At 42.3% G+C, this 16,529-nt stretch overlaps 1 protein-coding gene across 1 annotated transcript in view; it reads right to left on the bottom strand.

The window, feature by feature from the left end:
- The window catches only part of fng (Fringe glycosyltransferase), a 72,479-nt gene that overhangs the window by 12,579 nt on the left and 43,371 nt on the right, over positions 1 to 16,529 (bottom strand). The window contains exons 5-6 of the mRNA XM_076536946.1: positions 15,307 to 15,466; positions 676 to 761 (exon numbers count right to left, since the gene is read on the bottom strand). Coding sequence (XP_076393061.1) covers positions 676 to 761; positions 15,307 to 15,466 — 246 coding nt within the window. The remainder of the gene's footprint in view (positions 1 to 675; positions 762 to 15,306; positions 15,467 to 16,529) is intronic.

Raw genomic sequence — 16,529 nt, forward strand, 5'->3', positions numbered from 1 at the left:
TAATACCGAATACAGTCCTAATTGAAATTAAAGCTTGATTTAAATTTCCCGGTCCTTGCCGACAAAGAGCCTACTGTAATTATTTTTGTATGAACCTGTATGACCACCTGTTTCTCGCAGGATAAAATCGCTCGGAATAAAACTGATTTCTTGCTCGCAGAGAAGACAAACAAGCAGCCACCGTTCGCGACGTAAATAATGATTGACGAGGCGAAGGCCCTCCAAGGAACATAAACGTTGTTTCTGCCTGCTTGAATTGCTCCTCGAGACGAATTTATTGATAATAACGCGGATAGCACGACGATCAACCATTTTGATTCGATTGCGCGTCGTTAATTCGTGGAACGTCTCGAACTGTTTCGAGCTGGCTTCCCCGATCGCTAGTTCTGGCTCATTAACTTTCTTAGGCCATTCTTGCCTTAAACGCTTCCTCTATTTATTTAGCGTTTACAGCTTTCCAGCTTTCCGTTTCACCGACTCGGAGATATGCTACCTGTTCGGATATCGAGATCTAATTCCTCGTAAGAAATTATCGAGCAGGTGTTCGCGTGCAAGTAATTGCGTCGTATCCCTTGCAATTATGAAAACGTACAGGTCGCCCCAAAATAGTTGCTCCTTTATTATCTACTTTGCACTCCAATTGAAGGCAAAATCTTGTAAGAAAATCAAACTCACCCAGCCACAGGCGTCATTTTCAGCGCGAGTGCTCTGCTGATGCAAAATCCAGCGCCACCGGTCGCGAACCAGAACTTCACCTTTTGCTAAAACAGAAAAACAGACAGTGGAATCTGAGACACTCGTATAAAAAATCGTGATCGATCGCTGGCAGGACGCTTGATCGATCGCCGTTGCCAGCCGATTATCGGGGATGACTTTACGAATCGAGGCCACGATCGATTACCCGTCGATATCCCTCCTTTTCGGACAAATTACGCATCCGACGCGTCGGGAACTGATCGAATATCCTTCCATCCCTTTGAAATATAGGGAGATATTTAAAGCCACCTGAACAACTGCTATCTGACAGGAAAAAATGCTGAAATCTAAATTATTTGACTCGAAGATCATCCGATGACATCAAATGATCACTCCTAACACCAAGTCATTTGTACCTGATTTCTTTCTATCAGCAATCACTTTATTCTAGCCATTCTGCCTCACCCTGCATATCCTCTACGAATAATAAACTTGGAATAAAAGTGTGGTTAAGAATGTAGTCGCTGAAAAATAAGACGTGGAGAGTAACGTGTCATATCGTAACCGTTAGGGTATCGCAAGGAAATCATGTACGAAGTGGAAGCATCGTTAGCCAGTCGATTTCTGAGCGATCGTAGCTGCAGGCCATAGGTATCCGTGCTGGCGATACTATCTAGAACTCGAGAACTCGTGGTGCTCTCCTTAGGCTAGGCGTGGTACATGACGAACAACCGTGAACCTAAACTGTGCTGCACGTGCGTAGCTATCGATGAAACCGGTCCTTCGAAAAAAGCCCGAGACAATGCTTCGATTCGCTGTTCCTTGCGGCTCAACCAGCTGGAACGAGGTACATTTTGCTATTCATTTGCGGTTCTCGGTTCTTTATCTCGACTCGAAATTTTATGCGATATTATCGCGGTTGGTCCACGACTGACCCAGTCGAGGTAAATCCTTCGGAGGATGATAAGAGAAGGCAGCCGGCGAGCGTTATAGCAATCAGCCAACCGAATTTATCTCTGGATCGCTGCCAATCGTCGCTACGTAATTGGATATAGGATCGCGTAATCGGTTTCCCGAAGCTCCGAGAGTACACATCAACCCTCGGCTTGGAAGCCAGGAATGTAATTAGTCAGAGGCACACCCGGCACAATCTTCCTCGACGATCTGCCGATCCGTCCGTTCTCCGCACTTCCAAACGATAATAAAAATCATCCGATCGAACAGGTGCCGTTGCAATGGTATTTCAAGGAAAGTTATAAGTTTATACGGTTTAATGAAACAAGATGATAGAAGCTCCTGATAGAGGGATTGGGTCGATGGTACAGGAGGTACTTTGATCTTCCTTCCTTTATTTCGAGTTCCATTTGAATAACACAAGGCTGCAGTCACGAGGAGCCGCGAGACTCGCGTGGAATTCTAGGGTCAGCTGAACTGCACACTGGACAGCCAAATGGCTACCATCGTTCTATCTTGCGCGTTCTTTCTGGTCATTCGAAACTTCGACACCTTTTATACAATTGTCTGTAGGTGTTTGAAGGTGAGGGACTCTGGATCGATAGAATTTGGAGCGACTCTTGATCTGAGGGATAGTGATCGCTTGGTTCAATTTGGTCACTTGGTTACTTGATCTACTTGGTCACTTGTTCCAACTTGGTCATTTGGTCGAACTTGGTCATTTAGTCATTTAGTCTAGCTTGGTGATTTGGTCACTTGGTCCAACTTGGTCATTTGATCATTTAGTCCAGCTTGATGATTTGGTTACTTGATCCAACTTGATCTAACTTAGCTACTTGGTCCAACTTGGTCATTTGGTCATTTAGTCCAGCTTGATAATTTGGTTACTTGATCCAACTTGATTTAACTTGGCTACTTGATCCAACTTGATCCAATTTGGTCACTTGATCCAACTTGGTCACTTAATCCAACTTGGTGATTTGGTTACTTGATCCAACTTGATTTAACTTAGCTACTTGGTCCAACTTGGTCATTTGATCATTTAGTCCAGCTTGATGACTTAGTCACTTGATCCAACTTGATCTAACTTAGCTACTTGGTCCAACTTGGTCATATGGTCAATCAGTCCAGCTTGATGATTTGGTTACTTGATCCAACTTGATCTAACTTGGCTACTTGGTGCAACTTGATCCAACTTGGTCACTTTATCCAACTTGATTCAACTTGGTCACTTGATCCAACTTGATCCAACCTGGTCACTTGATCCAACTTGATCCAACCTGGTCACTTTATCCAACTTGATTCAACTTGGTCACTTGATCCAACTTGATCCAACCTGGTCATTTGATCCAACTTGATCCAACCTGGTCTCTTAGTCCATCTTGATCTAACTTGCTCACTTGGTTCATCTTGATCCAACCTGGTCACTTGGTCCATCTTCATCCAACCTGGTCTCTTAATCCAACTTATTCATTTGGTTACTTGATCCAGCTTGGTGCAACTTGCACACTTGAATAATCTGATCACATATTCTACAATCTATGTAGCCATATTTTGTGTTGAAACCTAAAAAAGCTCTAAAATCCCCTTTGTCTTAGAACCAGAGTCCTAACTCAGCCTCTATTCCCTGCAAGATCCAGATACAATCCCTGGTGCCGTTACTCGCACCCAGGTTAACATTCCGCGCAATTAACCGAGCCGATCGAGCCGCATAGTTCGACAATCGACGGGGCTAAGTAGACGTTGACAAGCGGACCCGGAAGCTTCGAGGCGGGGCCGATAGCGCATAGTTAGCTCGAAATGAAATAGGGCCGTCATCGAAAGAGGACAGGTGAACGTATCGAGCGGTACATCGCGAAGAAGCGTTCGTGACCCATGACGGCCTCCATGGATGCGTTATCCGGTGCTACGTTAAAAGTGCCGGAGTAAAGAGAAAACGAACATGTTCCTGCGCCACGTACTCCTTAGGTATTATTATACCGGTGTTCTTTTTCATGCATCCGGCAATCTAGTTCTGGCGGCTTATTTTATTTACTTCATCGATTTGCGCGTTACAGCACGCGCATGCAAATTGACACGGCTTGTCCGCAATTATCGTTCATTAATATTCGCGGCGGACTTGGCTGCGTTTATCGGGTGCTGAGTGCTATTTCCGAGGCTCGTGTTAATTGTTTCTTCCGAGTCTAAATACTTATACGATCGTATATGCTACTTTTACGATAAGATACTTGCACTGGTACTCTCTTTGAGTACTGACTCTTTGAGACAGTACGAGTTTTGAGAATATCTGAATGTCGAGTGCAATGATTCGAATGTTGAGGTAGTGATTGAAGATGATATCTGAATGTTGAGCTAGTGATTGAAGATATTTGATTTGAAAACACAGTTTCATAAGAAACTTTACTCTCGTGTCAAGCTAACTAAAATTGCAGTCTAAGAATCTAAAATATGTTTCTACAAAGTCAATCTTTATCAGATTGATAATAAAACTAGATATCTCAACCCAGGATTTTTGGAGCCGAATTTTCTTAGAATTTATTTGAATGCAAGTACGAAAAAGGCTCGTAGCGAATATATTCGAGAAGTGGTTCAGTAAACAGACAACAAAAGAGGATTCCTCTTCCACAAAAGCGTATTAACCTCTTATCTGCAATTCAATCCGTCGACCGAGCAATCTTCCGATCTAATTAGCTTCCGTTCCATTGTGACCGCGGCCACAATTTTCCAGCGGGAACACGAGTAGGTCTCAGTTTCCACGTGGATCGGGCAAAGCGTAGGATGCGCACGGTTCGTCACGGGTCACGCGCGCAATCTCGACGCATTCAATGCGAACAATACGACTGCTAATTACGGTAGGTTCGTTAAAATCACCGGAGAATACCGACCTCTCGCATCCTATGAAACACGAAGTGGTACAACGTCACGCCGTGGAACGGTCGTCATCGATCTCGATGCTTAATCGAATACTTCCGATAAATTGAACCGCACAGAGTACATCCTTTTTGAAGAAACTTTATTTTTGAAGAATTTATTGTTTATTATGTATTGGAAGAACCATAAAGAAATTGTTGTAGTTACACCGAAAATTCACTCGTTTCGATCTTGCTGCAGTTTGTTGTCTGCGCATGCGCGCCTCATATGAACAGTCATCGATAGATCCTCGATGTTTAATCGAATACTTCCGATAAAATAAACCGCACAGAGTACATCCTTTTTGAAGAAACTTTATTTTTGAAGAATTTATTGTTTATTATGTATTGGAAGAACCATAAAGAAATTGTTGTAGTTACACCGAAAATTTACTCGTTTCGATCTTGCTGCAGTTCGGTGTCTGCGCATGCGCGTCTGATATGAACAGTCATCGATAGATCCTCGATGCTTAATCAAATACTTCCGATAAAATGAACCGCACAGAGTACATCCTTTTTGAAGAAACTTTATTTTTGAAGAATTTATTGTTTATTGTGTATTGGAAGAACCATAAAGAAATTGTTGCAGTTACACCGAAAAGTCACTCGTTTCGATCTTGCTGCAGTTCGGTGTCTGCGCATGCGCGCATCACGTGGCCATCTGTTTGGGGCGCGCCCGAAGATTCGATCTTTAATTACTTTTATCTGCCTAAGGAAATTTTCGATTCGTTTTTACTTTGTATATCAGAAAAGAGATTATTCTTAGGATTTGAAAATGGACGAAAGGTGCAGCAAGTAACATGGTAATAGGAAGATTTTATTATCGCAGAGCGGTTGCGCTAGGTACCACTTAGAGTTGTTTAAGTGCCGTCCAACGATTATAGCGATCTACTTCGGCCGAGTTCTCACGTGCGATAAAATGCCTCCGCGAACTGTTTCAACGACATACCCGTTTGTAACGAGCGTTTCCTGGCAAAGCCCTTTCTTATGCACCGGAATTCGCGATCGATTTCCCTGCGTTTTTATGGAAATTCGTGTTGTAACAGAATTTACATTTTCAAATTCCATGAAGTTACCACGAAATTTATACGACATGATTTATTAACGCTGAAAATTGGGGAGTAGTAAAAAATAGTGTTTGTTGGTGCGTGGGACGCACTCGTAAATAACGTTGATTTTCCGGCAGAATAAACAGAGCAAGATGTAATCAGAGTGCGATAGTTTCACGGCGGCGTGCACTCTGAAAAGGATTCCCACGTTCGTAACGCGTTCCGACTCTAGCTGTGATTTCCGGAAGAGCCGTCTTCCATTTTAATTAATTGCGATCTTAACTGACCCTCCACAGACCTCGTTCTCTCGCAATTACGTTGTAATCAAAATTCAAAAATCGAAAGCAATTTCGCCAGGCAAAAATTTTTATATGAACACGGTTACAATTTCAAACTCGATTAACAACAGTCCCCAGAGGACAATCTCCAATTTCCTCTTTTCATCGATTCGTCCACAAAACGCGTTGACTTGCAGAGGCAATAGTAAATCGATCGGTGTCGCGTGACTCGAGAAAGGCATTCGAGACGAGCAAAGAACAGGCTAATTAATAGTTCCGGGAACGTTGGAGAGGATCGCAGGATTCGCGACAGGAGAGAAAAAGACAAGGATCCGAGAATGCGAGACATGTGGCGCGCATCCGCGTGCCGAACGGGCGTTTTCGAATAGGTGTCGGTCCTTCTAAAACTCCAGAGAAACTTCTTTACGATTATCTTTTACATCAAACTCCCAAGATTTGAGTTTATTAAACATGTAGTATTGTTGTGTTTAATAAAGTCGAATGATAGGTGCTGGGAGTAGATGCTGGGGTAAACAAGATGGCCGTTGACAAACAAGATGGCCGTTGATAGACAAGATGGCCGTTGACAAGCAAGATTACAGTAGATATATAAAATGGCTGTAGATGAACAAAATGACTGTAGATAAATAAATTGCTGTAGATGAACAAAATTGCTGTAGATGAACAAAATGGCTGTAGATGAACAAAATGGCTGTAGACAAACAAGATGGCTGTTGACAAACAAGATGACTGTAGATAAACAAGATGGCTGTTGATAACCAAGATGGCTGTTGACAAACAAGATGGCTGTTGACAAACAAGATGACTGTAGATAAACAAGATGGCTGTTGATAACCAAGATGGCTGTTGACAAACAAGATAGCCGTTGACAAATAAGATGACTGTAGACAAACAAGATGGCCGTAGCTAAACAAGATGGCTGTAGACAAATAATATAGCCGTTGACAAATAATATAGCCGTTGATAAACAAGATGGCCGTTGACAAACAAGATAGCTGTTGACAAACAAGATAACTGTAGACAAACAAAATGGCCGTAGCTAAACAAGATGGCCGTAGACAAATAAGATGACTGTAGACGAATAATATAGCCGTTGACTAACAAGGTGGCCGTTGACAAACAAGATAGCCGTTAACAAACAAGATAATTGTAGACCAACAAGATGGCCATTGACAAACAAAATGACCGTAGACAAATAAGATGGCCGTAGACAAATAATATAGCCGTTGACAAACAAGATGACCATAAAAAAACAAGATAGCCATCAACAAAATGGCCGTAAATAAACAAAATGACTGTCATCAAGATGGCCATAAATGCACAAAATGGCCCTGAAAAAACAAAATGGCCGTCAACAAATGCTATTCTACACTATTAATATTTCCTCTTCCTAACATCATCAAAAAATATAGTTTATCTGCCTATCACTGTTTTAAATATTATTTCTCACACTAGAACGCAAATGCAAACACGTGGTCTCGAACGGGACACGCTAAGAATTCATCGGCGAGATGCCTGGAGATGCCCCCATAGCCATGGGCGAGGTGCTTTTACTCGCCTTTTTGCTCACAGCTATAGGAAAAGCAGAGGCGGTCGAGCAGAACCTCAGGATCGCAATCTGACCTTTCTAATGCAAGATCAAGGCCGGACAATTATAATGAAATTTAGAAAGTACGAGACAGGATGAATAACGTCGTAACGGAACTCGTTAATCGGAACCATCAAACTGTATATTTTCTGAACGTCTGCGGATTAACACTGTATGTTCAAACGATCATTCAAGTTTCTTATGAACCACACAATAATAATGTAATTCATATAATTCATCATTCAAGTTTCTTATAACTCACACAATAATAATGTAATTCATGTAATTCATCATTCAAGTTTCTTATAACTCGCACAATAATAATGTAATTCATATAAACCACACAACTTGAAGTGCATTTCTTCAGCATTCATGTTCGTCCAAAACTTATTTGATTTTGAACTTTAATGATGACACGAAATTAACGTGAACTAATTTATGTTGCGTTCACTTACGTTTCGACTTCGTTAAGTTCAAATTAAGTAGATTTAGAGTGAATGTTTAGAGGTAGGTGAACTGTTACAAGGAGAAAAGATCAAAACATTGGGGCGTGTAAAAATCCCCGATCGATTAATATGCATCCGATTACCGATTCGACGCGCTATTAGCAGTAAATCCCGTGGCGAGGGTTTTGATGAACGACCCGTGGCACTGCCTCTCTCGTTTAAATCCTCGAAAGAGTAGGCTCATGGAAATTTCGGACTAGTCGACACCCTACGGAGTTACGACACAACGGGTCGCCGTCAACGTCTACCTGTTAATTAGTTTCGGGATCGGCCACCGATCTCCGTGTTTCGATTTTCGGCCCTGTCAGACCAACCCGATCCTTTCCACGGATTTATCGACCGGTTAATGAGCTTGCCAACTAACGGACTCAAATAGAGGATAACCGTGAAATGAAAACGTTTACCTTCTTCGATTAACCTAATGTGAATTCAAATTTAAAGATCTGAATCTTAACACATTTGCACTCCTTAATTTCTTTTACTTCTCTTTCATTTATAAAATAGATGAAAGTGTTGCAACTGTGCAGAGTATGTGACAAATATATCTTTCATGTATAATAATAGTAATGGAGAAATAATAACTCCAAAAGAAATCATTTAACTTTGCAACCCTTTGGTCATGTGACTGCAGTTTGGTAAACCAGACTCCACCGCAACAGACTATAATTCTGCCTAGAATCTGCGCCGTCAAGAACCCCCGAAAGCACCTAAAAGTCCCGAAAAGCGACTTGGAATGTCCTAACAAGAATACCGCGAGCGTAAAAAGCATTCCTGGCACGAGAAAATCCAAACGTATCCTCGAAATAAGTGGAAAGGAAACAGGAAATCCTTGCAGTCTAAAAAGAAGATGAAAAGAAGTGGCTTTCACGCGGCGAGGAAAAGGAAAGAGAAGGGAAAAAAGGGAGCCGTAGGTGGCCACAGCGGGAAAGCAGTAAACCTGCAGCTCTCCAGTGGCCGTATTAATCATTCCACGTTGGATGGATCGGAGAGGCTGTAGAGGGAAAGGACTCTCGTGAAATACGAGACGTTTCATTAAAGCCCGTCGATTCTCGCAGCCGATAATTATCTGCTACCAACTGCTTTAATTGAGAGAATTCGGCGGAGGTACAATTTAAATCTGACTACCAGAAACTCTTCTGCCATCTTTAATAAGTGTGTCCTCTCAAGTTTAAGTTACCAACGTGGATGTATCAGAATCTCGAGGATCAGTATGTCTTGTATTTTCTTTCCATCACCATTCCGGTAATTACGATTGCACCGGGATATTGCGCACCACGCCCCTGGTGAAAGGGTGATCCAGCGAAACGAGAAGGTGGAGAAGAAGAGAGGCGATGCAGAAGCCGGTGATTTCAGTTGGCCGGTAGGCCGATCCAGCCTCGGGATAACCTGCCGATGAACCGTAAACCAGGAACTTATTATGGAGCCGTGTAGCTCGCGCGAGCACACAGCCGCTTTATTATTGCGACTATCCAGCAGCATGCTGGCCGTTGCACGTGTTTCTAGGATAGCTGCAGGATTATCGGAGACCTGAGGTTGTTTACCTTTCCTAATTGTGAAACCGAGAGTCTGATAATTACAAGACTCCACAAAAATTTTGGTAGCAAGGAATTAAGCTTTTTGCAGCATCGATTACTCTTCAGTTTTTATTTTCATTGATGCATAAAACGTTACTGGGTCTATAAAGCCTTAACTCTGTCTGTAGACTCAATGAATTCCACACTAAATTTATATCAAAGGACCTATTGGACGAATATGTTGCAGAACTAAATCTATTCTTCCTCGGACGCCATTTTGGTTGTACATTCGGCGCCAAAAGTAGGCGCCATGTTAGTTATATGTACATTTGGCGCCAAAAGCGAGCGCCATGTTGGTTATATTTACATTTGGCGCCAAAAGTAAGCGCCATGTTAGTTATATGTACATTTGGCGCCAAAAGTGAGCGCCATGTTGGTTATATGTACATTTGGTGCCAAAAGTGAGCGCCATGTTGGTTGCTATACATTTGGCGCCAAAAGTGAGCGCCATTTTGGTTATACGTTTGGCGCCAAAAGTGAGCGCCATGTTGCTTTTCCTTTTCAGAAAAGTCTTTCACCTTTAGATTCTTGAATCATGCAAACATCCTTCCTCAAGACCTTCCTAAAAACCTTCCTCAAGATCTTCCTTATAACTCCACTTAAATTTCTCAATTTTTCAATTTAATTTGAAATAAAATATTTCGATAATTGCCCAGTAAAACAAACGAAACGCACTCGAATTTAATCTCGATGCTCCATGAATCTCCACCCCCTTGAATGCTCATTGAATCGTTGAAGCTCTTCAGCTCGAATAATAGTCGTGCAGAGAGGAACGGATAAAGGACAAGATACTAGAGAAAGAGAGAAAAAGGAAGTAAGAGGGCAAGAAAAGAGGAGAGTATTTCTCGGACAAATATAATATACGAGTACGCGAAGCCCCCGGGGAGTAACGTCCACCATACCGAGACCATAATCTCGGCTGAAGATGGTACCACACCCATGGGGGGTCGGATAGCTCGGTGAACATCGTGCAGAAACGTAGCTTGCCCTAACTATTCCTTTCGAATATTACACTTACAGAATTTTGCTATTTCTAACTTTTCTACTTTAATACGATTTCCGGGTAACTTGGAATATCGAGAACACTTATGTCAGCTGAAGATACCACATCTAGACCTTGATCCACTTCCCTTAAATATTAAATATTTCGACAAACTACGCAATTCTAATCCCAACAAAATTATCCAAGCAATCTAAAACTCAGAACTCGATATTTTTTCAAAGAAAATTACAGGCTTCACGGTTTTAATAAAGTCGATACGATCCTGGCGAATCTAAGCGAACGGTAATCTTCGAGGCAATACTTAAGTGGGTTACCCGTGCACGTTATCGATAGGCAGGTTCTTTCGAACGCCGAAGGGTGGGTTCTGTGCAACGATACTGGTTCGACCGGCTTGCGAGGCTGAATGAAGAGGACCACGACTGAAAAACATCGAGAATCGACCCTTCCACCGTTTATGCTTACCATGTCCGCCGAACAATGTCCATTCACTCGTGACCGCCTTGCCGAATATATTCGGAAATAAAAAAACTTGTGCTGTTGCGCGGACTTATGTAATCCTTTTTTAATTTATTTTATATTGCTGCATGAATTATATTGAGTTGAGTATTGAAAAATTGAACGAGGTCACATATCACCTCACATGATATTAGACTTAGCAACGTCATGAGAGTAACTCGATATAATAAATTATTATAATTGTACAAGCTGAGTATTGAAAATCTGAGCAAGATCACATATCACCTCACATGATATAGACTTAGCAAAATTATGAGAGTGACTCGATATAATAAGTTATTATAATTGTACAAGTTGAGTATTAAAAATTTGAGCAAGATCACATATCGACTCACATGATATTAGACTTAGCAGCGTCATGAGAGTGACTCGATATAATAAATTATTATAATTGTACAAGTTGAGTATTGAAAATTTGAGCCAGATCACATGTCACCTCACATGATATTAGACTTAGCAACGTTAGGGGAGTAACTCGATATAATAAGTTATTATAATTATACAAGTTGAGTATTGAAAATTTGAGCAAGATCACATGTCACCTCACATGATATTAGACTTAGCAGCGTCATGAGAGTAACTCGATATGATAAATCATTATGATTATACAAGCTGAGTATTGAAAATCTGAGCAAGATCACATGTCACCTTAAACATTTCACCTTAAACTCTTAATTCTAAACTCTAAAATCATGATCACTCGATATAAGCCATTATGATTACACAAGTATTGAAAATTTGAGCAAGATCCCATTTCACCTCGCCTCACATCAGACCCAGCAGAGAGTGACTCGACACAAGCCAAAGGGTTCCATAGTAAAGTTCCTCATGGCTGACAGGTTACTTAGGTGAAAGATAAAAGCAGGTAAGCAATCTTAATTGACGGTGTAATAAATTATGAGCATTTATCTGGAACAGCTGGACGAAAGTTGGATGATCAAGGAAAAATGGAGAAAGAGCAACGATTAGACGGGTTAACGAGCGACCGGAGCAGAAATCGGGGACAGAGATAAGTAGCCGGTTGACGAATGACCCTGATCGGTCGTTTATAAGAAACGTTTAATCTCCGCGAGTCGTTTGGCTTTTATAAGATTTATCGTCCCATCTCGCGACTACCGGTTTCGATTTCGTTTACCTTCGAGAACTGTCAGGGCGAATATTACGACTTCCATCCCGTCGATTCCGATTCAGAAATCTTGATTTCATCTTGAGACTTTCTGAGGTTGTTTTAGTTATTTTTCTGGTAATTGTTGTGGACAGAGTCACAACACTCTTTCGCGTTTTGAATTTCCCGCGCTGTGTATGATTTCAAAGCATCTTTGACGCATAAAATACACTTAGATTGATCTGAGATACTTTTCTTGGAATACGAGACAGAAGGAGCTTTCTTCAGATTGTCATTTTTCTGATAATTATTGTGGACAGATGGTCACAACACTCTTTCGTGTTTTGAATTTCCCGCGCTGTGTATGATTTCAAAACATCTGTATTCGGGACGTATAAAATACTCTAAGACTGATCTGAGATACTTTTCTCGGAATACGAGACGGAAGGAGCTTTCTTCAGCTTGTCATTTTTCTGATAATTATTGTGGACAGATGGTCCCAACACTCTTTCGCGTTTTGAATTTCGCGCGCTGCGTTCATATGCTTTCAAAGCACCTATATTCGAGGCATATAAAATACTACTCTCAGAGTTGCTACTCTGAGCTACTTAACCTTCTTATTATATTATTATCAAATTTACTGATGCCTTGACAAAGTTTTTCTGAATTTCCTGACGAAGGAGGCAGCGATCCTAAGATCGCTCTTTCGAGTTTTGAATTTCGCGCGCTGCGTTCATATGCTTTCAAAGCACCTATATTCGAGGCATATAAAATACTACTCTCAGAGTTGCTACTCTGAGCTACTTAACCTTCTTATTATATTATTATCAAATTTACTGATGCCTTCACAAAGTTTTTCCGAATTTCCTGACGGAGGCAACGATCCTAAGATCGCTCTTTCGAGTTTTGAATTTCGCGCGCTGCGTTCATATGCTTTCAAAGTACCTGTACTCGAGACGTGTAAAATACTACTCTCAGACGTATCTGAAATTTCGGAATACGAGACAGGAGCTTTCTTCAGCACGTCATTTTATTTTTATTCATCCTTCTGATAATTATTGCGGACAGGCAGTTCTTACACTCCTTTAGGGTTTTGAATTTCCCGCGCTGTGTTCATACGCTTTCAAAGCACCTGTCGTCGCGAAACTTGTATTACTCTCACAGTTACTTAAACGCTACTTAAACTCACAGTTACCAAACGCTTACTTAATTAACCTTCTTATACTATTATAATTACCGATTGACAAAGACTCGATTTCCTTCCGAAGAAGGCAACGAGCAGCAGCGACAGGATCAAAGCCGCTATTAATTTGTCTAAGCGGATGATAAATGGACGGGGAAACTTTTTTTCGGGAACACAAGAGGAGGCCCGTCGGAAGAGCTCCGACAACGGTGATCCTTTTATTCATCCTTTCTTCTCTTTTTTTCGGTCAAGGGAAAAAGGATTAATAGGCTTATAGCATGACACTGTCGACCGATAAGATCGCAGCCCGTTTTACCTGTCGGCTGCCGGACTCCGGCGATCATATCTCGCGGAATCCAAATCGCATCGTGTATCTCGTAAGCCCGCTCGTAAGACAGGCCTTTTATCGATTTTTGATCGCACCCCGACTTTCATAGCCGTACTCTTTCGCGCACGACTACCCTTTCCTTTTCTCCACTTTTCAATTTTCCGAACTTTTCACTCGGAAAGTTTATTTTGTCGTTCAAAATGTTTCCTCAGAGGGGACAGCCGAGTGCGAAGGGTTAAGATTGCTATTCTGAGTATTCAAACGTTTACTGTCTCGAAAAATGGTCAACGCAGAGGGAATAGGATTGTTGTCTAATAGGATTTTAACCCTTTCGACGGTATTTTTGTTGAAGATATCTGAAGACATTTTTAGACTTGAATCTCTTGGTGGAACTGTTAAACTAATTATGAAATTTTAAAGTAAAGGTAGTTTGATCTTTATGAAATGTTGAATTAAACATAGTTTGATCAGTTAACCTGTCCACGTTATGTTTACCATGTAACTATTTCACACCATGTAACATCCATTAACACCAGAACTACCGACATTAAATGCTCGTTTATCGAAGAATGAAAAATAAAATTAAAAGGGAAATAAATAAATACTAAAACATCAAGTAACATATAGAACTTACCTCGACAAAATATGATAGACATTTCCATAAAATCGCAATAAAATTATGTAATATAAAATGAGAAATCTGAAACCAGTCATTTTGACTGGTTGGTAGTTCTAGTGTTAATATTAGCATCTATTAAATTGTATTAAACAGAAGGATGAGCGAGTGACCTTTCGAGTGGATCACCTTTAAAGAACATTTGAAGTCAGTTATAGAGAAGGGAGTCAAAATGATCTCGGAGCAGATTTTCGAGTAATTTCTCAGCGAGAGGCGAGAGAGACATAATGGGGCGTGTAAGAAGCTCAGAAAATTGACTATTCGAGAGACACGAGGAGACGGTCCCTCGCGAGGAAAATCACGATTTCACGGCTCGAGTCGACGAGATACAACCGTAAAAACCTGTCGTGTCTGTTGCAGTCCGATAATAAGGATACACAGGGTGCTCCAAGAAACACCGTCTGAATTTAAGCAAAGTTTAACTTGAAATATACGGAAAAAGAATCTCTACAGTGGCAGAAGTCTACGGCGATTTTAGGCCAAACCTCCTGAGATGCATAAATTCGCCAAAGCCTGCAGAGAAGTAAAATGAATAAAATTCAACGTTGCCCTACTTTTATTTCTAAAAAAGTCGAACATTTATCGATATTCGACCTTCGGCTCGTAAACTCGGACCTCCCGGGAACGAATTTCACGCCTCTAGCTACTGACCGGTAAAAAAAGAAACGCTGCTCATTACTGTCTCCGTGGGTCGCCGCCGAGTGTCGGTCCCTCGCAAGAAAACGAGAAAGGAATCCGAGGCACCGAAAAATCGGAGTTCCTTGATTCCCTGCCTCGGATACTTTCGAGCGTCGATTCCACTCGAGCTCATCGTTCAGATTAATCGTCGATAACTCTCTCCTCGTAATCCAGGTTAACCGATAAGACTCCGTGGCCTTTTTTCGCGAAACATTTGAAACGATTCGTTGAATCGGACTCACCGGTCGCTTGGAGGGTTCCGGTCCTTGCCTGATGATCTCCAAGGGTGCCGGTATCGAGGGCCTGCCCAGGTACCAATCCTCCCGAGGATTGTAGTTGTCCAGAAGCTTCAGCAGGCGTGGCACGTTCACGTAATTATCGTCGTCGAAGTGGCAGAACCACCTGAAACACCGGGTTCGATTTACCCTTTAATGTGCGCTTCGAGTCAAGTTCAAAAATGAATAAACGGACGGCAGAACATAAAATATTATAGGTATTAATTCAGCAGTGCGTCGCCAGTGCGTCATGCCCATCATGGGTGCGTCACTAATGCGCCACGTCTCTCATGGGTGCGTCGCGGGTGCGTCATGCTTATCATGGGTGCGTCGTGGGTGCGTCACGAGTGCGTCATGTCCACCTTGGGTGCGTCACGAGTGCGTCACGACCACCTTGGGTGCGTCAAATCCACTTTGGGTGCGTCACGAGTGCGTCATGACCACCTTGGGTGCGTCACGAGTGCGCCATGTCCACCTTGGGTGCGTCAAAAGTGCGTCAAATCCACTTTGGGTGCGTCAGGAGTGCGTCAAGTCCACCTTGGGTGCGTCAGGAGTGCGTCAAGTCCGCCTTGGGTGCGTCACGAGTGCGTCAAGTCCGCCTTGGGTGCGTCACGAGTGCGTCAAGTCCGCCTTGGGTGCGTCACGAGTGCGTCATGCCCATCTTGGGTGCGTCACGAGTGCGTCATGTCCGCCTTGGGTGCGTCACGAGTGCGTCATGCCCATCTTGGGTGCGTCACGAGTGCGTCATGTCCGCCTTGGGTGCGTCGCGGGTGCGTCAAGTCTACCCTGGGTGCGTCACGAATGCGTCAAGTCCATCTTAAATGCGTCAGGGGTGCGTCACAGGTGCGTTACGTCAACGGCGAGTAGGGATGCGTCGTGAGTGCGTCATGAATGAGTTAAGCATGCGTCACGAGTGCGTCCTAGATGCACCACGACTCAGACTTGTTACAATAACGCAAGTGTCTTATATTTCGAAACTTATGAAAATGCCATTCGACCATTTTCATACATCCAGCGTTAAATAACCTTCCTCCGCAAATAGCTACAGCGTTGAAAAACCACCTGCATTTCCGCGAACGTTGAACACCGTCCGATAATTACCCCCTATTACCTTGTCTACCCATTAAAATAACCATCGATAAAGGGGCAATGAATTCGGTACGCTGGGAAAAATCAGTATCTTATCGTGA

This window comes from Megachile rotundata, chromosome 11 (assembly GCF_050947335.1).
Source record: "Megachile rotundata isolate GNS110a chromosome 11, iyMegRotu1, whole genome shotgun sequence".
Lineage (NCBI taxonomy): Eukaryota > Metazoa > Arthropoda > Insecta > Hymenoptera > Megachilidae > Megachile > Megachile rotundata.